This window comes from Chelonoidis abingdonii, chromosome 7 (genome assembly GCF_003597395.2).
Source record: "Chelonoidis abingdonii isolate Lonesome George chromosome 7, CheloAbing_2.0, whole genome shotgun sequence".
Taxonomy (NCBI): domain Eukaryota; kingdom Metazoa; phylum Chordata; order Testudines; family Testudinidae; genus Chelonoidis; species Chelonoidis abingdonii.
The window spans coordinates 73,824,468-73,836,992 of record NC_133775.1 but is presented as its reverse complement, the minus strand read 5'-3'; the positions used below and the strand labels follow the sequence as shown (position 1 = coordinate 73,836,992).

General features: G+C 49.6%; 2 protein-coding genes across 2 annotated transcripts in view; both read left to right on the top strand.

Moving 5' to 3' along the window:
• Nucleotides 1-4,463, top strand: part of ANKHD1 (ankyrin repeat and KH domain containing 1) — a 194,308-nt gene extending 189,845 nt beyond the window's left edge. Inside the window, 2 exon segments of the mRNA XM_075068051.1 lie at nucleotides 941-1,105; nucleotides 3,965-4,463. Of these exon segments, the coding sequence (XP_074924152.1) occupies nucleotides 941-1,105; nucleotides 3,965-4,024 (225 nt within the window). The 3' untranslated portion in view covers nucleotides 4,025-4,463.
• Nucleotides 4,464-7,994: 3,531 nt separating this feature from the next.
• Nucleotides 7,995-12,298, top strand: EIF4EBP3 (eukaryotic translation initiation factor 4E binding protein 3). Its single transcript, XM_032801750.2, has 3 exons — nucleotides 7,995-8,193; nucleotides 11,031-11,204; nucleotides 12,180-12,298. The coding sequence occupies exons 1-3, from the start codon at nucleotides 8,079-8,081 to the stop codon at nucleotides 12,206-12,208; spliced, it is 318 nt and encodes a 105-aa protein (XP_032657641.1). The 5' UTR covers nucleotides 7,995-8,078; the 3' UTR covers nucleotides 12,209-12,298.
• The last annotated feature ends 227 nt before the right edge of the window (nucleotides 12,299-12,525 follow it).

The window sequence follows — 12,525 nt, the reverse complement described above, 5'->3', positions numbered from 1 at the left end:
CAATGAGACAACAGAAATTTGAGGGAGGGAGGTATCAAAAGAGCTCTGTATCCCCTTCTGTTCTGTGTAGGGAGATGTTTATGAAAACTGTCATGTGTCACATGTTGGAGGCCACGGAAGTGAGGCTCTAAAAAGCTGTAGTGGCTTTCTTTAATGAACTCAAAGGTCATTATTCCAGTTGGCAATTAAAATATTGTATAGTACCTTCCATCTTAAAGGATCCCACTGTGCTTTCAGACTACACACACAGCATCACTGCAGCTCAGTTAGGATGACAAGTCGTATATTGATGGGAGAGGAGAGCACTTCCCAAGTACATTGTGACATGAAATCCATGTAGAACACACACAACATCTGGCTTTGCAGACTCATCTAAATAAACCACACTCAGACTATGATGGTACTTAATATGGGTATCTCAGGAAGATGAAGGGCTGAATTATTTCTGCTGGGATTTGAACTTCTGGTTCCAAGGAGTCTGAGCATTCTAAACTTGATGCTTAGACCACCACATGTTCCCGTTTTTCTCACAGCATGCCAAGATGATTGTAAGTGCAACTTTAATGTTGCATAAGGATTTGAATGAAGTTTGAACATTTTGGGTAATGCATTTTCATTCATATTGTGCAGTACATTGGAATGGGGAGCCTTGCAAAACTCCAACAGTAATAAAATCAGTTGCCTTCTGCTTTGCTCTGAATTGTCCCTGGAATTGGGTATGGTATTCTCATCTCTCCTCACAACACTGCTTTGTAGCACTGCTGATGCACAGTTGCCTCTCTTTCTAATTTCAGTGATGGATGAAGTGATCTCTGCCCATAAGTTCTGTAAAACACTCTGGGATTCTTTGAGATGACAGATACTACTCTTTATGTGAGGTACGAGTGTTATTGTCTGTAATCACTACGCTGTACAGTGATTGTTCTTTCTGCTATTTTAGGGTCTACCGATTTCCATGTATGGAGGCGCTCTAATACCTTCTCATCCTCAGCTAGCTGACGGCCCAGGAGGGCCTCTCTTTAATGGACTTCATACTCCAGATCCCGCTTGGAATCCTATGATAAAGGTTGTCCAAAACTCAACAGAATGTACTGATGCTCAGCAGGTAAATTTGTTTGTGTCTTTCTCATAATTTAAAATACTTTCTATCTGGTTTCTCGATTGATATTTTTGTGCTTAATAGAGGAAAAAGATTTTATCAGCAGTCATAATTTTTTTTTTTTTTTTTTTTTTTTTTGAAGATCTCTTTTAGATATGTTGGCACTGGGCTTTAAAGATCAGTTTACAGGCCAAAACTTTCAAACCTGAGTACATGAAGTTAGGGTCATAGAATATTAGGTTGGAAGAGACCTCAGATGGTATCTAGTCCAATCCTCTGTCAAAGCAGGACCAACACCAACTAAATCATCCCGGTCAAGGCTTTGTCAAGCCAGGCCTTAAATTCCACCACCTCCCTAGATAACCAGTTCCTGTGTTTCACCACCTTCCTAGCAAAATAGTGTTTCCTAATATCCAGCCTAGACTTTCTCACTGCAGCTTGAGATCATTGTTCCTTGTTCTGTCATCAGGCTGTTCTCAGTGCTGGCAATCTCCATCCTCTTTGGAATCCCCCTTCAGGTAGTTGAAGGCTGCTATCAAATCCCTCCTCACTCTTCAATTTGTCCACATTCCTTCTGTAGTGAGGGGACCAAAACTGGACACAATACTCCAGGTGTGGCCTCACCAGTGTCGAATAGAGGGGAATAACCACTTCCCTTGATCTGCTGGCATTGCTTCTCATAATACAGCCTAATATGCCGTTGGCCTTCTAGGCAACAAAGGCACACTGCTGACTCATATCCAGCTTCTCATCCACTGTAATCCCCAGGTCCTTTTCTGCAGAACTGCTGCTGAGCCAGTCAGTCCCCAGCCTGTAGTGGTGCGTGGAATTCTTCCTAAGTCCAGGACTCTGCACTTGTCCTTGTTGAACCTCAGCAGATTACTTTTGGACCAATCCTCCAATTTGTCTAGGTCACTGTGGACCCTATCTCTACCCTCCAGTGTATCTACCTCTCCCCCCAGCTTAGTGTTATCTGCGAACTTGCTGAGGGTGCAATCCATCATCCAGATCATTAATAAAGATGTTGAACAAAACAAGCCCCAGGACCAACCTCTGGGGCACTCCACCTGATACTGGCTGCCAAATAGACATCGAGCTGTTGATCACTACCCACTGAGCCTCCCAATCTAGCCAGCTTCCTATGCACCTTATAGTCCATCCATCAAATCCATCGTTTTTTAACTTGCAGGCAAGAATACCGTGGGAGACCATATCAAAAACTTTGCTAAAGTCAAGATATATCACATCCACCGTTTTCCCCATATCCACAAAGCCAGTTATCTCACCATAGAAGGCAATCAGGTTGGTCAGGCATGACTTGTCCTTGGTGAATCCATGTTGACTGTTCCTGATCACCCACCTCTCCTCCAAGTGCTTCAAAATGGATTCCTTGAGGACCTGCTTCATGATTTTGCTGGGGCCTGTCGTTCTCTCGGTTCTCTCCCCTTTTTTAAATATGGGCACTATATTTGCCTTTTTCCAATTGTCCAGGACCTCCCCCGATCGCCACAAATTTTCAGAGATAATGGCTAATGGCTCTGCAATCACATCAGCCAACTCCCTCAGCACCCTTGGATGCATTAGATCTGGATCCCTGGACTTGTGCACGTCCAGCTTTTCTAAATAATTCTTAACCTGCTCTTTCACCACTGAGGGTTGCTCACCTCCTCCCCATACTGTGTTGCCCAGTGCAGCAGTCTGGGAGCTGACCTTGTCTGTGAAGACCCAGGCAAAAAAAGCATTGAGTACTTTAGCTTTTTCCACATCTGTCACTAGGTTGCCTCTCCCATTCAGTAAGGGTCACACACTTTCCCTGATCTCCTTCTTGTTACTAACATACCTGTAGAAACCCTTCTTGTTACCCTTCACATCCCTGCTAGCTGCAATTCCAGTTGTGCCGTTGCCTTCCTGATTACACCCCTCCATGTTCTAGCAATATTTTTATACTCCTCCCTAGTCATCTGTCCAAATTTCCACTTTCTGTAAGCTTCCTTTTTGAGTTTAAGGTCACGGAAGATTTCACTGTTAAGCCAAGCTGGTCACCTGCCATATTTGCTATTCTTTCTGCACTTTGGGATGGTTTGTTCCTGCGCCCTCAATAATGCTTCTTTAAAATACAGCCAGCTCTCCTGGGCTCCTTGTCTCCTCATATTAGCTTCCCAGGGGATTCTGCCTATCAGTTCCCTAAGGGAGTCAAAGTCTGCTTTTCTGAAGTCCAGGGTCTGTATTTTGTTACTTTCCTTTCTTCCTTTTGTGAGGATCCTGACTTCAACCATCGCATGGTCACTGCTGCCTAGGTTGCCACCCAATTCTTCCTCCTCCTACCAATCCTTCCCTGTTTGTAAGCTGTAGATCAAGAGGAGCACAGCCCCTAGTCGGTTCCTCCAGCACTTGTACCAGGAAGTTGTCCCCAACACTCTCCAAAAACATCCTGGATTGTGCATTACTGTATTGCTCTCCCAGCAGATGTCATGGTGATTGAAGTCCCCCATTAGTACCAGGGCCTCTGATCTGGAACCTTCAGTTAGTTGTCTGAAGAAAGCCTCGTCTATCTCATAAATAAGTGGCCTGATTCTCAGCAGTGCTCAGCACCTTGCTGTGAACAAGATGAACTAATAATACACACTGACAGGTTCTACATTTCCAGTTACTACTCATGCAAAAAACCTGGTCATCGCTGAAGACTACTATAGCCCCTCTGAAAATCTGACCACTCCTGTGTTGGAGTCTAACTTTAGATACCCAGGTTTAAAAAATTGGGCCACAATAAGTCTAAATTTGGTACTGTATCTATTATAGAATTTTGCACTTGGGCATATTCTTAATATTCTGTATTTCTTAATTACTTTTTTCTCTCCACTGCAGATTTGGCCTGGCACCTGGGCACCTCACATTGGAAATATGCATCTCAAATACGTCAACTAATTTAAGAGGGTCTATCCTTTTTAGCCTTGTTGGGAAACCTATGACCTTGGAAGAACCCTGGGGATTTTTTTAATGTGCCTAACTAAGCAATTTTTTTCTCTGGGCTGTAACAATGAAAATTTGATTGCCCATTGTGTAAGAACAAATTGATTTACCTATTCAACTGATTCTGTTCTCCAGTTAGTTTAGCCATTTTGAACTTAAAATCAGATGAGCCTAGTGCTTTTGGCTAAACACTACTGAATGCTACTTGTATGCAGCAGAGAACTAGATGATTACATGATTTCAACCTTTTACGGTGGTAAATACATGTATAATTGTTTACATACTTAAAAGGAAAAAAGTTGAGTAAATTTCATGTCGTATAGTGGCTCCACTTTATGTAGCCTGTATTAATGTGAAATATTTACCTGAATATTCAATAAAAAGACGAACAGTATTTATAGGTTGTGGTGTGGATTTTGGTGGAGGGCCACATCTTGCTATCAGGATGTCTATAATTACTTTGTGTACTGCTTTAGTGACCCAGTCAGCTAGTCAAGCAGGATGGTAAGGAGAGGATCACTGTCATTTGTAACAGCCTCTCAAAACTTTGAAAATACTCTTGCTCCCTCTTAGCTTTGTCTTTTTCTGGTTGGTGAACATTCATATCATGCAAGCCAGTGTGGCTTTCCTATTCTGTTTGGATTTTTTACTAGTGTGTCAACTATGATATCAAGTACAGCTCTGGGTCTGGGAATATGCTTTAGCATGACACCCTAATAGCCAAAAATGACAGTAGGAGAACACAAAACACTGGGTATCGCCTACATACCAAAGGGTCTCTTCATCTAATACATTGGTTTTCATTTGCAGATCCCTAAAAAATTTCAAATGGAGGTGCAGACCTCTTTAAACATCTTAGATATAGTCTGTGGACCCCCAGAGATCTGCAGACCACAGGTTGAAAACCACTATATTGTGGTAACAGCAACCTTTTATGAACCCCTTAAACATAATCTGTGGACCTGCAGAGGTCCACAGACCACAGGTTGAAAACCACTGATGTATTTACATATCTTGGTGACTGGTAGACTTCTGGAAACCAGAGAATATTTCACCACCAATCATAACGTTGGCCAGTGTTTGATCTTAAATTATTTGTGTCCCTTTAAATGTGATCAGAGTTTATAATCACATTTGTGAGTCAGAACAGGTTTTGCAAGCTCCTTTGAATACCATATTAAAAACCTACATTCACTCTGCATGCAAATGGTTCATTTCCCCCAGGTTGGAAATGTCATACTTTTGCCTTAAAAATCATACTTTACTCTTCCTCAGTAATGACGCACTAATTATAATTTGAAGATCTGATCCACTTCTCGAGCCAGTAACTACCTGACACAAATGGGTACCCTGTGTCATGGACCACTTTCTTACAGTCTCAATATAGACAGAGACTTCCCCCATCTTTCCACTCCTCCTGCCTATTCCATATATGCAGCAATACAGTTTTTTTCCAGGAAAAGCCTGAGGAAGCAGCAACCAGAAGAAGGCAAATCATCACTGAATCCTAAGAGTTCACTCCTTGCAAACCATGTGGTGGCACATTTCTGCCCTGTCACTTTTTAAATGTTTTTGAAAACATGAAGTGCTCAAATAGTAACCAAGAACTAGTAGGTGATCAGATCTCAGTAACCTTTTGAACATACTGAGGTATTCTACTAATATTTAAGAATAGAACATAAATGTCCCCACACAAGAACACATTTCATTGTTGATGCTATTTCTTACCCTAACAGTTTACCCCCTCCACAGCAGAACAGATGTTCTGTTTACAAGAGCACATTAACCCAATTAAAATATGCTATATCGGGTTCCAGAATTTTTTGCACAGGGAAAAATTTGTATTAATATTGTATTAATACTTCCTGAATATTGGAGCCTCCAAAAGCACTCTAGATGCTTCCCGGACACAAGTAAAGAGGCTTTGCTCCAGAGAGCTTACAGTTTGAAGTTGGATGCCGCATAAGCTTGCGGGGGGAGGTGTGACAAATTACAAAACAGGATTATGGAGTTATTCAGTGAGCAATGTGTGAAACAAAACTCAGATTGGTACAGTTACCTGTACCTTGCAGATTCTTAGACTATTAACATCTCCAACAAAATGTTGCGAAGCAAGTTATGTTTTGACTGGTAGCCAGTGGAAGTCAATCAAATGTGATGGTCATGGAGTTGCCCTGGAGTAGCGATCTTGATCTTTCGTGGGGTCTCAGTTTGTGGTCGTTCTAATGCTCTTGAAGTCTGCATCAGACCCACAGTGCAAAAGATACCAGTAATGGAGAAAATCTAAAAACTTGGTATCCCATGAACGTGTGGTGGTAAAAATAGCAAACCTGCTCTATATATTTATTTATAAAATAAAAACTGAAGGCAGTGGGACAGTGTTTAATAGTGGGTGAATCTATAGGAAGACCCAAGTTGTGAAATCTGATTGCTCTGGGGGGGGGAGACACACAAAAGAAATGTGCCATGGGACAGCAGCCGATGGGCTAGCTGTGGTTATTGATGTTCAATAGAGCAACACCCATGTGGACAGCATGGTAGAATGCACAGAGATTGGGAACTGAGGCCTGGTGCTTTTCTTTGCCCGAGACCACCTCCCTCCAGACCCAGGAGACAGACCAGCCATTCCTATAGGTGGAAGATCCATCCCTGATCTTAGAGCACAGGTAGAGGAACATGGGTCAGAAATGTGTGCATTCTGAGGGTGAAATACCAGCTCTCCATTGATGTCAATGACAAAACTTCCATTCACTTCAGGGGAGCTTGAGATTATTTCTGAACTGGGAGTACTGGAATGCTGTTGGCCATGGGAAACAGCAGCCCCTGAATTGCCTAGCCTGAGATGCCCAACTTTTGCCGCAACATACACATGGGTAGGGAGGAACAAGCCCTCTGAACTGCCAACACTCAAAAAACGCTCATCTCAGCCTGCTTGGCTGCCAGTTTCCCAGGCACACCCTTGCTCTGCTGTGGGGATTGCACAAGGCTGCCTGAGGTTCTGCATGCTGGCACTTTGTACAGGGCCCTGCAAAACCTGGCTGCAAAGAGAAATGAAGCCCTTGTGATTTTTCAAGATTTCAGCACATTAATTTGACACATTTGGGGGGGGTCTAAGATGGATTCAACCTAAACTGGACCCACTTCAGTCAGCACTTTGCTGTCCCCCCGAGCCACTGCCGCCTTATTGCTGCACCACTGCCTATTTTTGAATCCTTGGTCTTCCTCCCAAAGCAGACAGCTAGGCCCTGCGTGGCTGAAATTGCCACTGACTCTGCTGTGTCTGGAGGTCTTTATTTGCCCCTGGAAGGAGCTTAAATTGGTTTTGTGGAGGAGAATCTAGCAAACAGCTTTCCCCTGCTGAGCTGGGATGGAGCCCTGCCCCAGGGAGATGTTTTTTTTTACTGGGGCTTACTGGGATCCAGGGGCTAGGCAGAAATATTTTCTTAAGTTTCATCAATCCCTAGCTTCTTGATTCCTCTGGAGAGAGGTTTGCAGGCAGCAACAGCGATGGCCTGTTCTGATACCAAGGCTCTTTGGGCCCGCCCCTCGCTCCCTCAGCGAGGAGCGGGCAGCCGCGTGCTTCGGGCTGCTTTGCAGAAACGTGTTCTTATGGGTTTCCGTTTCCAGGCTCTAGTAAGCACAAGCCGGGTTCTGCGGAGCCGGAAAGGGAAGGGCCTTATCGCTCCCCGCGGGAGCCCAGCAGGTAGGAGAAGGGGAGGCTGGCGCTTGAGTCTAGGGTTTGAGTCCCACTTCCTGGGATGATTCCTGTGCAGCTTGCAGTGTTTAGCTCTTTTCTAACGCACCGGGGATCCCGGGTCAAAGCCAAGCCAGACCCAACTCCCCGGTCTGTGCTGGCCTGTCAGGAGCCTGCCCCCCTCAGGGAGGGAAGGACACACCCCCGACCCCGCCCCACGCTGGGACGGGCCCCGCCTGCCTCAGGGACAGAAGGATCCGGCTCCGCCCCGGGCCTGCACGTGTTGCTGTGCCCCGCGGATACCGATCGGGCTCCATGGCTGCTGCGAGCACCACGAGCTCCTGCCCCATTCCAGGTGGCCGAGACCCGGGCTCCCCGGAAGGCTACAGCTGCACCCCTGGCGGAACCCTCTACTCCACCACCCCAGGGGGTAAGGCCGGGCCCAGCAGGCTCCGCTCCCCGAGCAGTCCCTGGACTCAATGCGACCCCAGCCCCCGGACTCTGCCTGCAGCCGGTCTTGGGTGAACCTCCGCCCAGCGCCCCCTGCTGCGGCTGCAACCCCGGCTGTTCCGCGCGGAGGTAGCCCGGGCCTTCCTGGATCCATTGGGAGCGGCCTCCAGTGTCCCGCCGGGCTCCCAGGCAGCGGGCCCGGTGCCTCCCTTCCCGCGGGAGGGCGCGTGGGGCGGCCCCGATCTCCGTCTCTTGCTCTGAGCCGTTCCGGTTTCGGGGGCGCACAGTCCAGCGACTCAGACCCGGTTCTGTAACCGGGAGGGATCCGCCCGGCCGGGCTCGGGGTGGCGCTGCGCCCCCTGAACGGATCGGGGCGACTTAAGCCCGTTCACACGCCCCCCGCGTCTGAAAAGCCTCTTCGAGCTGGAACTGCCCTTACTTGGCTGGGCCCCTGGAGGGTGTGGGCGAGTTTCGCCTTCGCCTGGACGGGATCTCGGTTTTCCCCTGAGACCCAAAGGATTTTCCCTCCACCCCGGGCCGCATGGCTCATGCTAGGGAGGAAGAGGCGCCCCCGGGGAGGTGCAAAGGAGGCAGCAGGCTCTGCACGGTGTTGTATCCAATATTGCCCGGATTCCTTGACCTTGAGCGATTCCTTGGGAGTGGCCAAGGCCCAGGGGGCCTGTAGGGCTCCCACAATAGTCGTAATAACAAGGGCTGTGGAAGTGCTTGCTGGGTCGCAGGCTGAGCTGTTGCTCCCTGCTTGGGAGTTGTAAACCCTGCACCGATGCCACGTGGGTGCACAGGAGCCTGCGAGGAGAGACACCAAACAAAGGGTTTCTGAAAACTGTTGGGGCCACACCCCTGTAGCAGTGCAGGCGCTGGGGAGCCCTTGGCCCTGAGAACCAGAAGGGTCCCGCTGTTTCCAAAGCTGGGTCTGTTTCTTGCACTGCTCAGAAGCCCTGCTGTGAGCAGGGTTAGCTGATGTGGTGGTTAAAACACCAGTGTCCTGTCTGCATTAGCCCTGCCAGTGGGGCTAGGACCCTGGGGAGAGTTTAAGGAAAACTTGTGGTAGAAGTAGCATGAGGGATTTAAATTCAAAGTCGGAAGTGTGAGTTTGGACAGAGATGATCTAGAGCAACCTGCAGCCCAGTCAGCGCACAGCTGCAGCCCATGTAGCTGCCTCAGGGCAATATAGGTAGTATTGGATGCATCCTCCATAACACATTGTGGTCCACATGTGTGGTCCACAATGGTAAATAGGTTGAGAATCACTGATCAAGAGCATTTGGCAGGTTCAGTCTCTGCTGCGCTCTTCATGGCCCAGCTCCTCAAACAGGCCAGAGCATCCTTGCTTCCTGGCTTTTTCGTATCTCCCAGGGTTTGTCCACATGTGGAGCTAGTAAGGAATGTTCCTGAGTACCTGAGCGCTGTTGCTGCTCTGTTGTGGGAGACGCTCAGGTACCTGCATGATGAACAGCAGTACAAAATCCTCAGGCAAGGTCTGGGCAGGGTGTGGGTAGGAACTGGGCTGTGCCTGCTGAGAGGGGCGCTCTGCCAGGTGTAGGTGTCTGGGGGCAAGGCAGACTCCTGCCCTGCTGCTGCACTGCCTGCCTCGGGGCTCTCTAGGACTCTGACCTCTTGCAGGGGGTGAAAGTGACCCTGCTGGCCTCGCCGGCATGTCTATTGTTAGAAAGCTGTCCACACTTGTCCTTGTGCCTGGTGCTGCCCTTGGCTCGCTGGGCTGCATGCCTTTATCCATGGGCAGGGTGTGTTTCAGTTAAACTGCACGAGCCCATCCTGCCAGCGCTGGCTTGCAATAAGTCTTATCTTGGGAGTGGGGGGAGGCACGGCAGGTGCTGGCGTCGAGGTCAGCTGCTCAGAGCTGCCTGCACTGGGTTACGTGATATGTTTGCTCTGCTCCAGAGGCTGCCACCTGTGCTCAGCAGTGCAGGGATTTCTGGCCTCGCCCCACCAGCCACTGCTCTGCTCTTCCCTCTCCATTGCAGAGCCTATGTTACCTGGAGCATTCTCCCTGCCACCTGATGCTAGGCTTGATTACTGGAGTGGGGGAGTGGCTGGGTGTCAGCAGTTAGTGACTGAAGGGTCATGTGGCTGGGTGAGCTGCATGCTGATGTTGCCAGCTGGGAGGAAGGGATCCCTGGCAGCACTGCCCCATTCGGGGAATGTTTTTTACCCCTTCACACAATACAGAAAGTAGGAATTACACAATGAAATGAGTAGGCCGCAGATGTAATACAAACAAGAGAAGTACTTCACACAAGGCACAACTAACTTGTGGAACTCATTGCCAGGGGATATCGTGAAGGCCAAACTTATAACTACGTTCAAAACAGAACTGAATCAGTTCCTGGAGAATGGCTCCATCCGTTGCTATTGCCAAGCTGGTCAGGGAGGCAGCCCCGTGCTTGGAGTGACCTTAAACCTCTGACTGTCAAGCTGGGATGGATAATTGCCGTGTTCTGTACACTCCCCCGAAGCTCTGGTATGGGCCAGTCAGAGGCAGGATACTGGGCAAGGTGGACCATGATCTGGCCCAATATTGCAGCTCTTATGTTCTAATTAACATTAATTACTAGTAGCAGCTCTGCCTGGGCTGACGGCTCAAACAGTCATGGTGTCACATGGCTCGGCAACACAGGAGCTGCTGGCACAAGCCTGGGCTTGATCTTGCCTGCTCCGGGCTTGGAGAGGGAGTGGCAGACTCCTGAGCTCCCTATGGAGCAGACTGTGGTGGGTGGGGCTTTTGGAAGAGGGCATCTGAGTGCCGGGGGCTGATTTTCCTGCTGGGTTTGACAGGTACCAGGATAATCTATGACCGTAAATTCCTGCTGGAGTGTAAGAACTCGCCCGTTGCCAGGACCCCCCCCTGCTACCTTCCTCACATCCCTGGCATCACCTCTCCCCCCCACGCGGCGCTCTCCAAGCTAGAGGATCTTAAGGAACAAAATGAGACCGAGGAAGAGGTCCCAGGTAAGACACACATGCCCAACCCCTGGTCCCGGAGCACCACCTGTCACCTTTGCTCCTGCTGCAGCCTTTGGGGCTCCCCTGGTGCATCACAAGTGACTTTGTCCTGCCTGTTTCTAGGCACCTGAAGCAGGACTTGAAGTGGAGGGAGCCGGGGGTAATGCAGCTCCCACCCTGGGGGAGCAGCACCCCCTTCCAGCACTGGGATGGGGAGAACGTGTCTGGTTCCACCTGCCTCCGGCTGGGTGGTGGCTGCTGGTCCATGTCCTGTCTGTGGGGCAGTGAGGAGGCCAAGCCCTCGCCTGCGCTTGTTCGCCACGCCGGGGAATGGAGACCGGTCCTGGGTGCATGGAGCCACCAGCGTCTTCCTCTTGGAGCTGCCACTGAACTCAGTGGGTGCTGGTGCCAGGGCCATGGCTGCCTTCTGTGGCTGCATGGCGGGGCTGGACCCATAGTTTACTCCCCTCAGGAAGTCTGCTCCTATTGGATGGGTGACCATCTGCATTGAGTGCCCCTTGTGGATGGGAGGGGAACTGCAAATTAGCAGGCAGGGCCTTTGCCTACTGCTGTCTCTTCCCCTCCCTTCCTTCCCCAGGGAGTCACTGCTGCTCTCTCTGGGGCTCTGCTCAGGTCCCCTTGAGCTGCCCCATCACATGGGCCTCACACACTGTCAATTCAGACCGCAGCAATGGCGGCCCTGGGACTCGTCCATTGCTCGCAGCTGGAACAGGCTGGGGGGAGGGGAAATGGGATGCCCCACCCATAGGCCAGTGAAGGTTGGCAGTGCAGAGCCGTGACCCAGGAACTCAGCTGGGGAAGAAGGGTCTTCGCTCTGATCTGCCCGTCCATGCTGCTGCTACTACTGGCAGTAGGTGCTCTTCCGGTTAACAGCATCCTATCCCCACAGTGATCCCTGCAGAGCCCCTCTTGCCACGCGCTGTCCTTCTAACGCAGCCCTCGTTTCTTTCTCCTGCCCAGATGACAATCAGTTTGCCATGGATATCTGAGCTCTCAGAAACGCGGCTGGCTGGCAGCAAGCTGCTTTCCTGGGGCTCCTGCCTCCCTTCCCTCGCTGAAGACCCAGAGGTGAGCAAGGCCCTGGCGCAGCTGCCGCCTGTGAATCTGGCACTGTTTTAACACTGTTTCTCTGCAGTTGCATTTGGTCTCGGTTCTTTTTACTGAAATGAAGCCAGGGTTTGGGGGCTGGCGTGGGGGGCTGGCATGAGCGACTGCTCTTCCCCCAGGCACCACAGGGTTGGCTGGACTCGCTGTGCTGAGCGTGTCTAGTGGCTACGCCGTGGGCTTACTCTGAGGCTGTGCAATA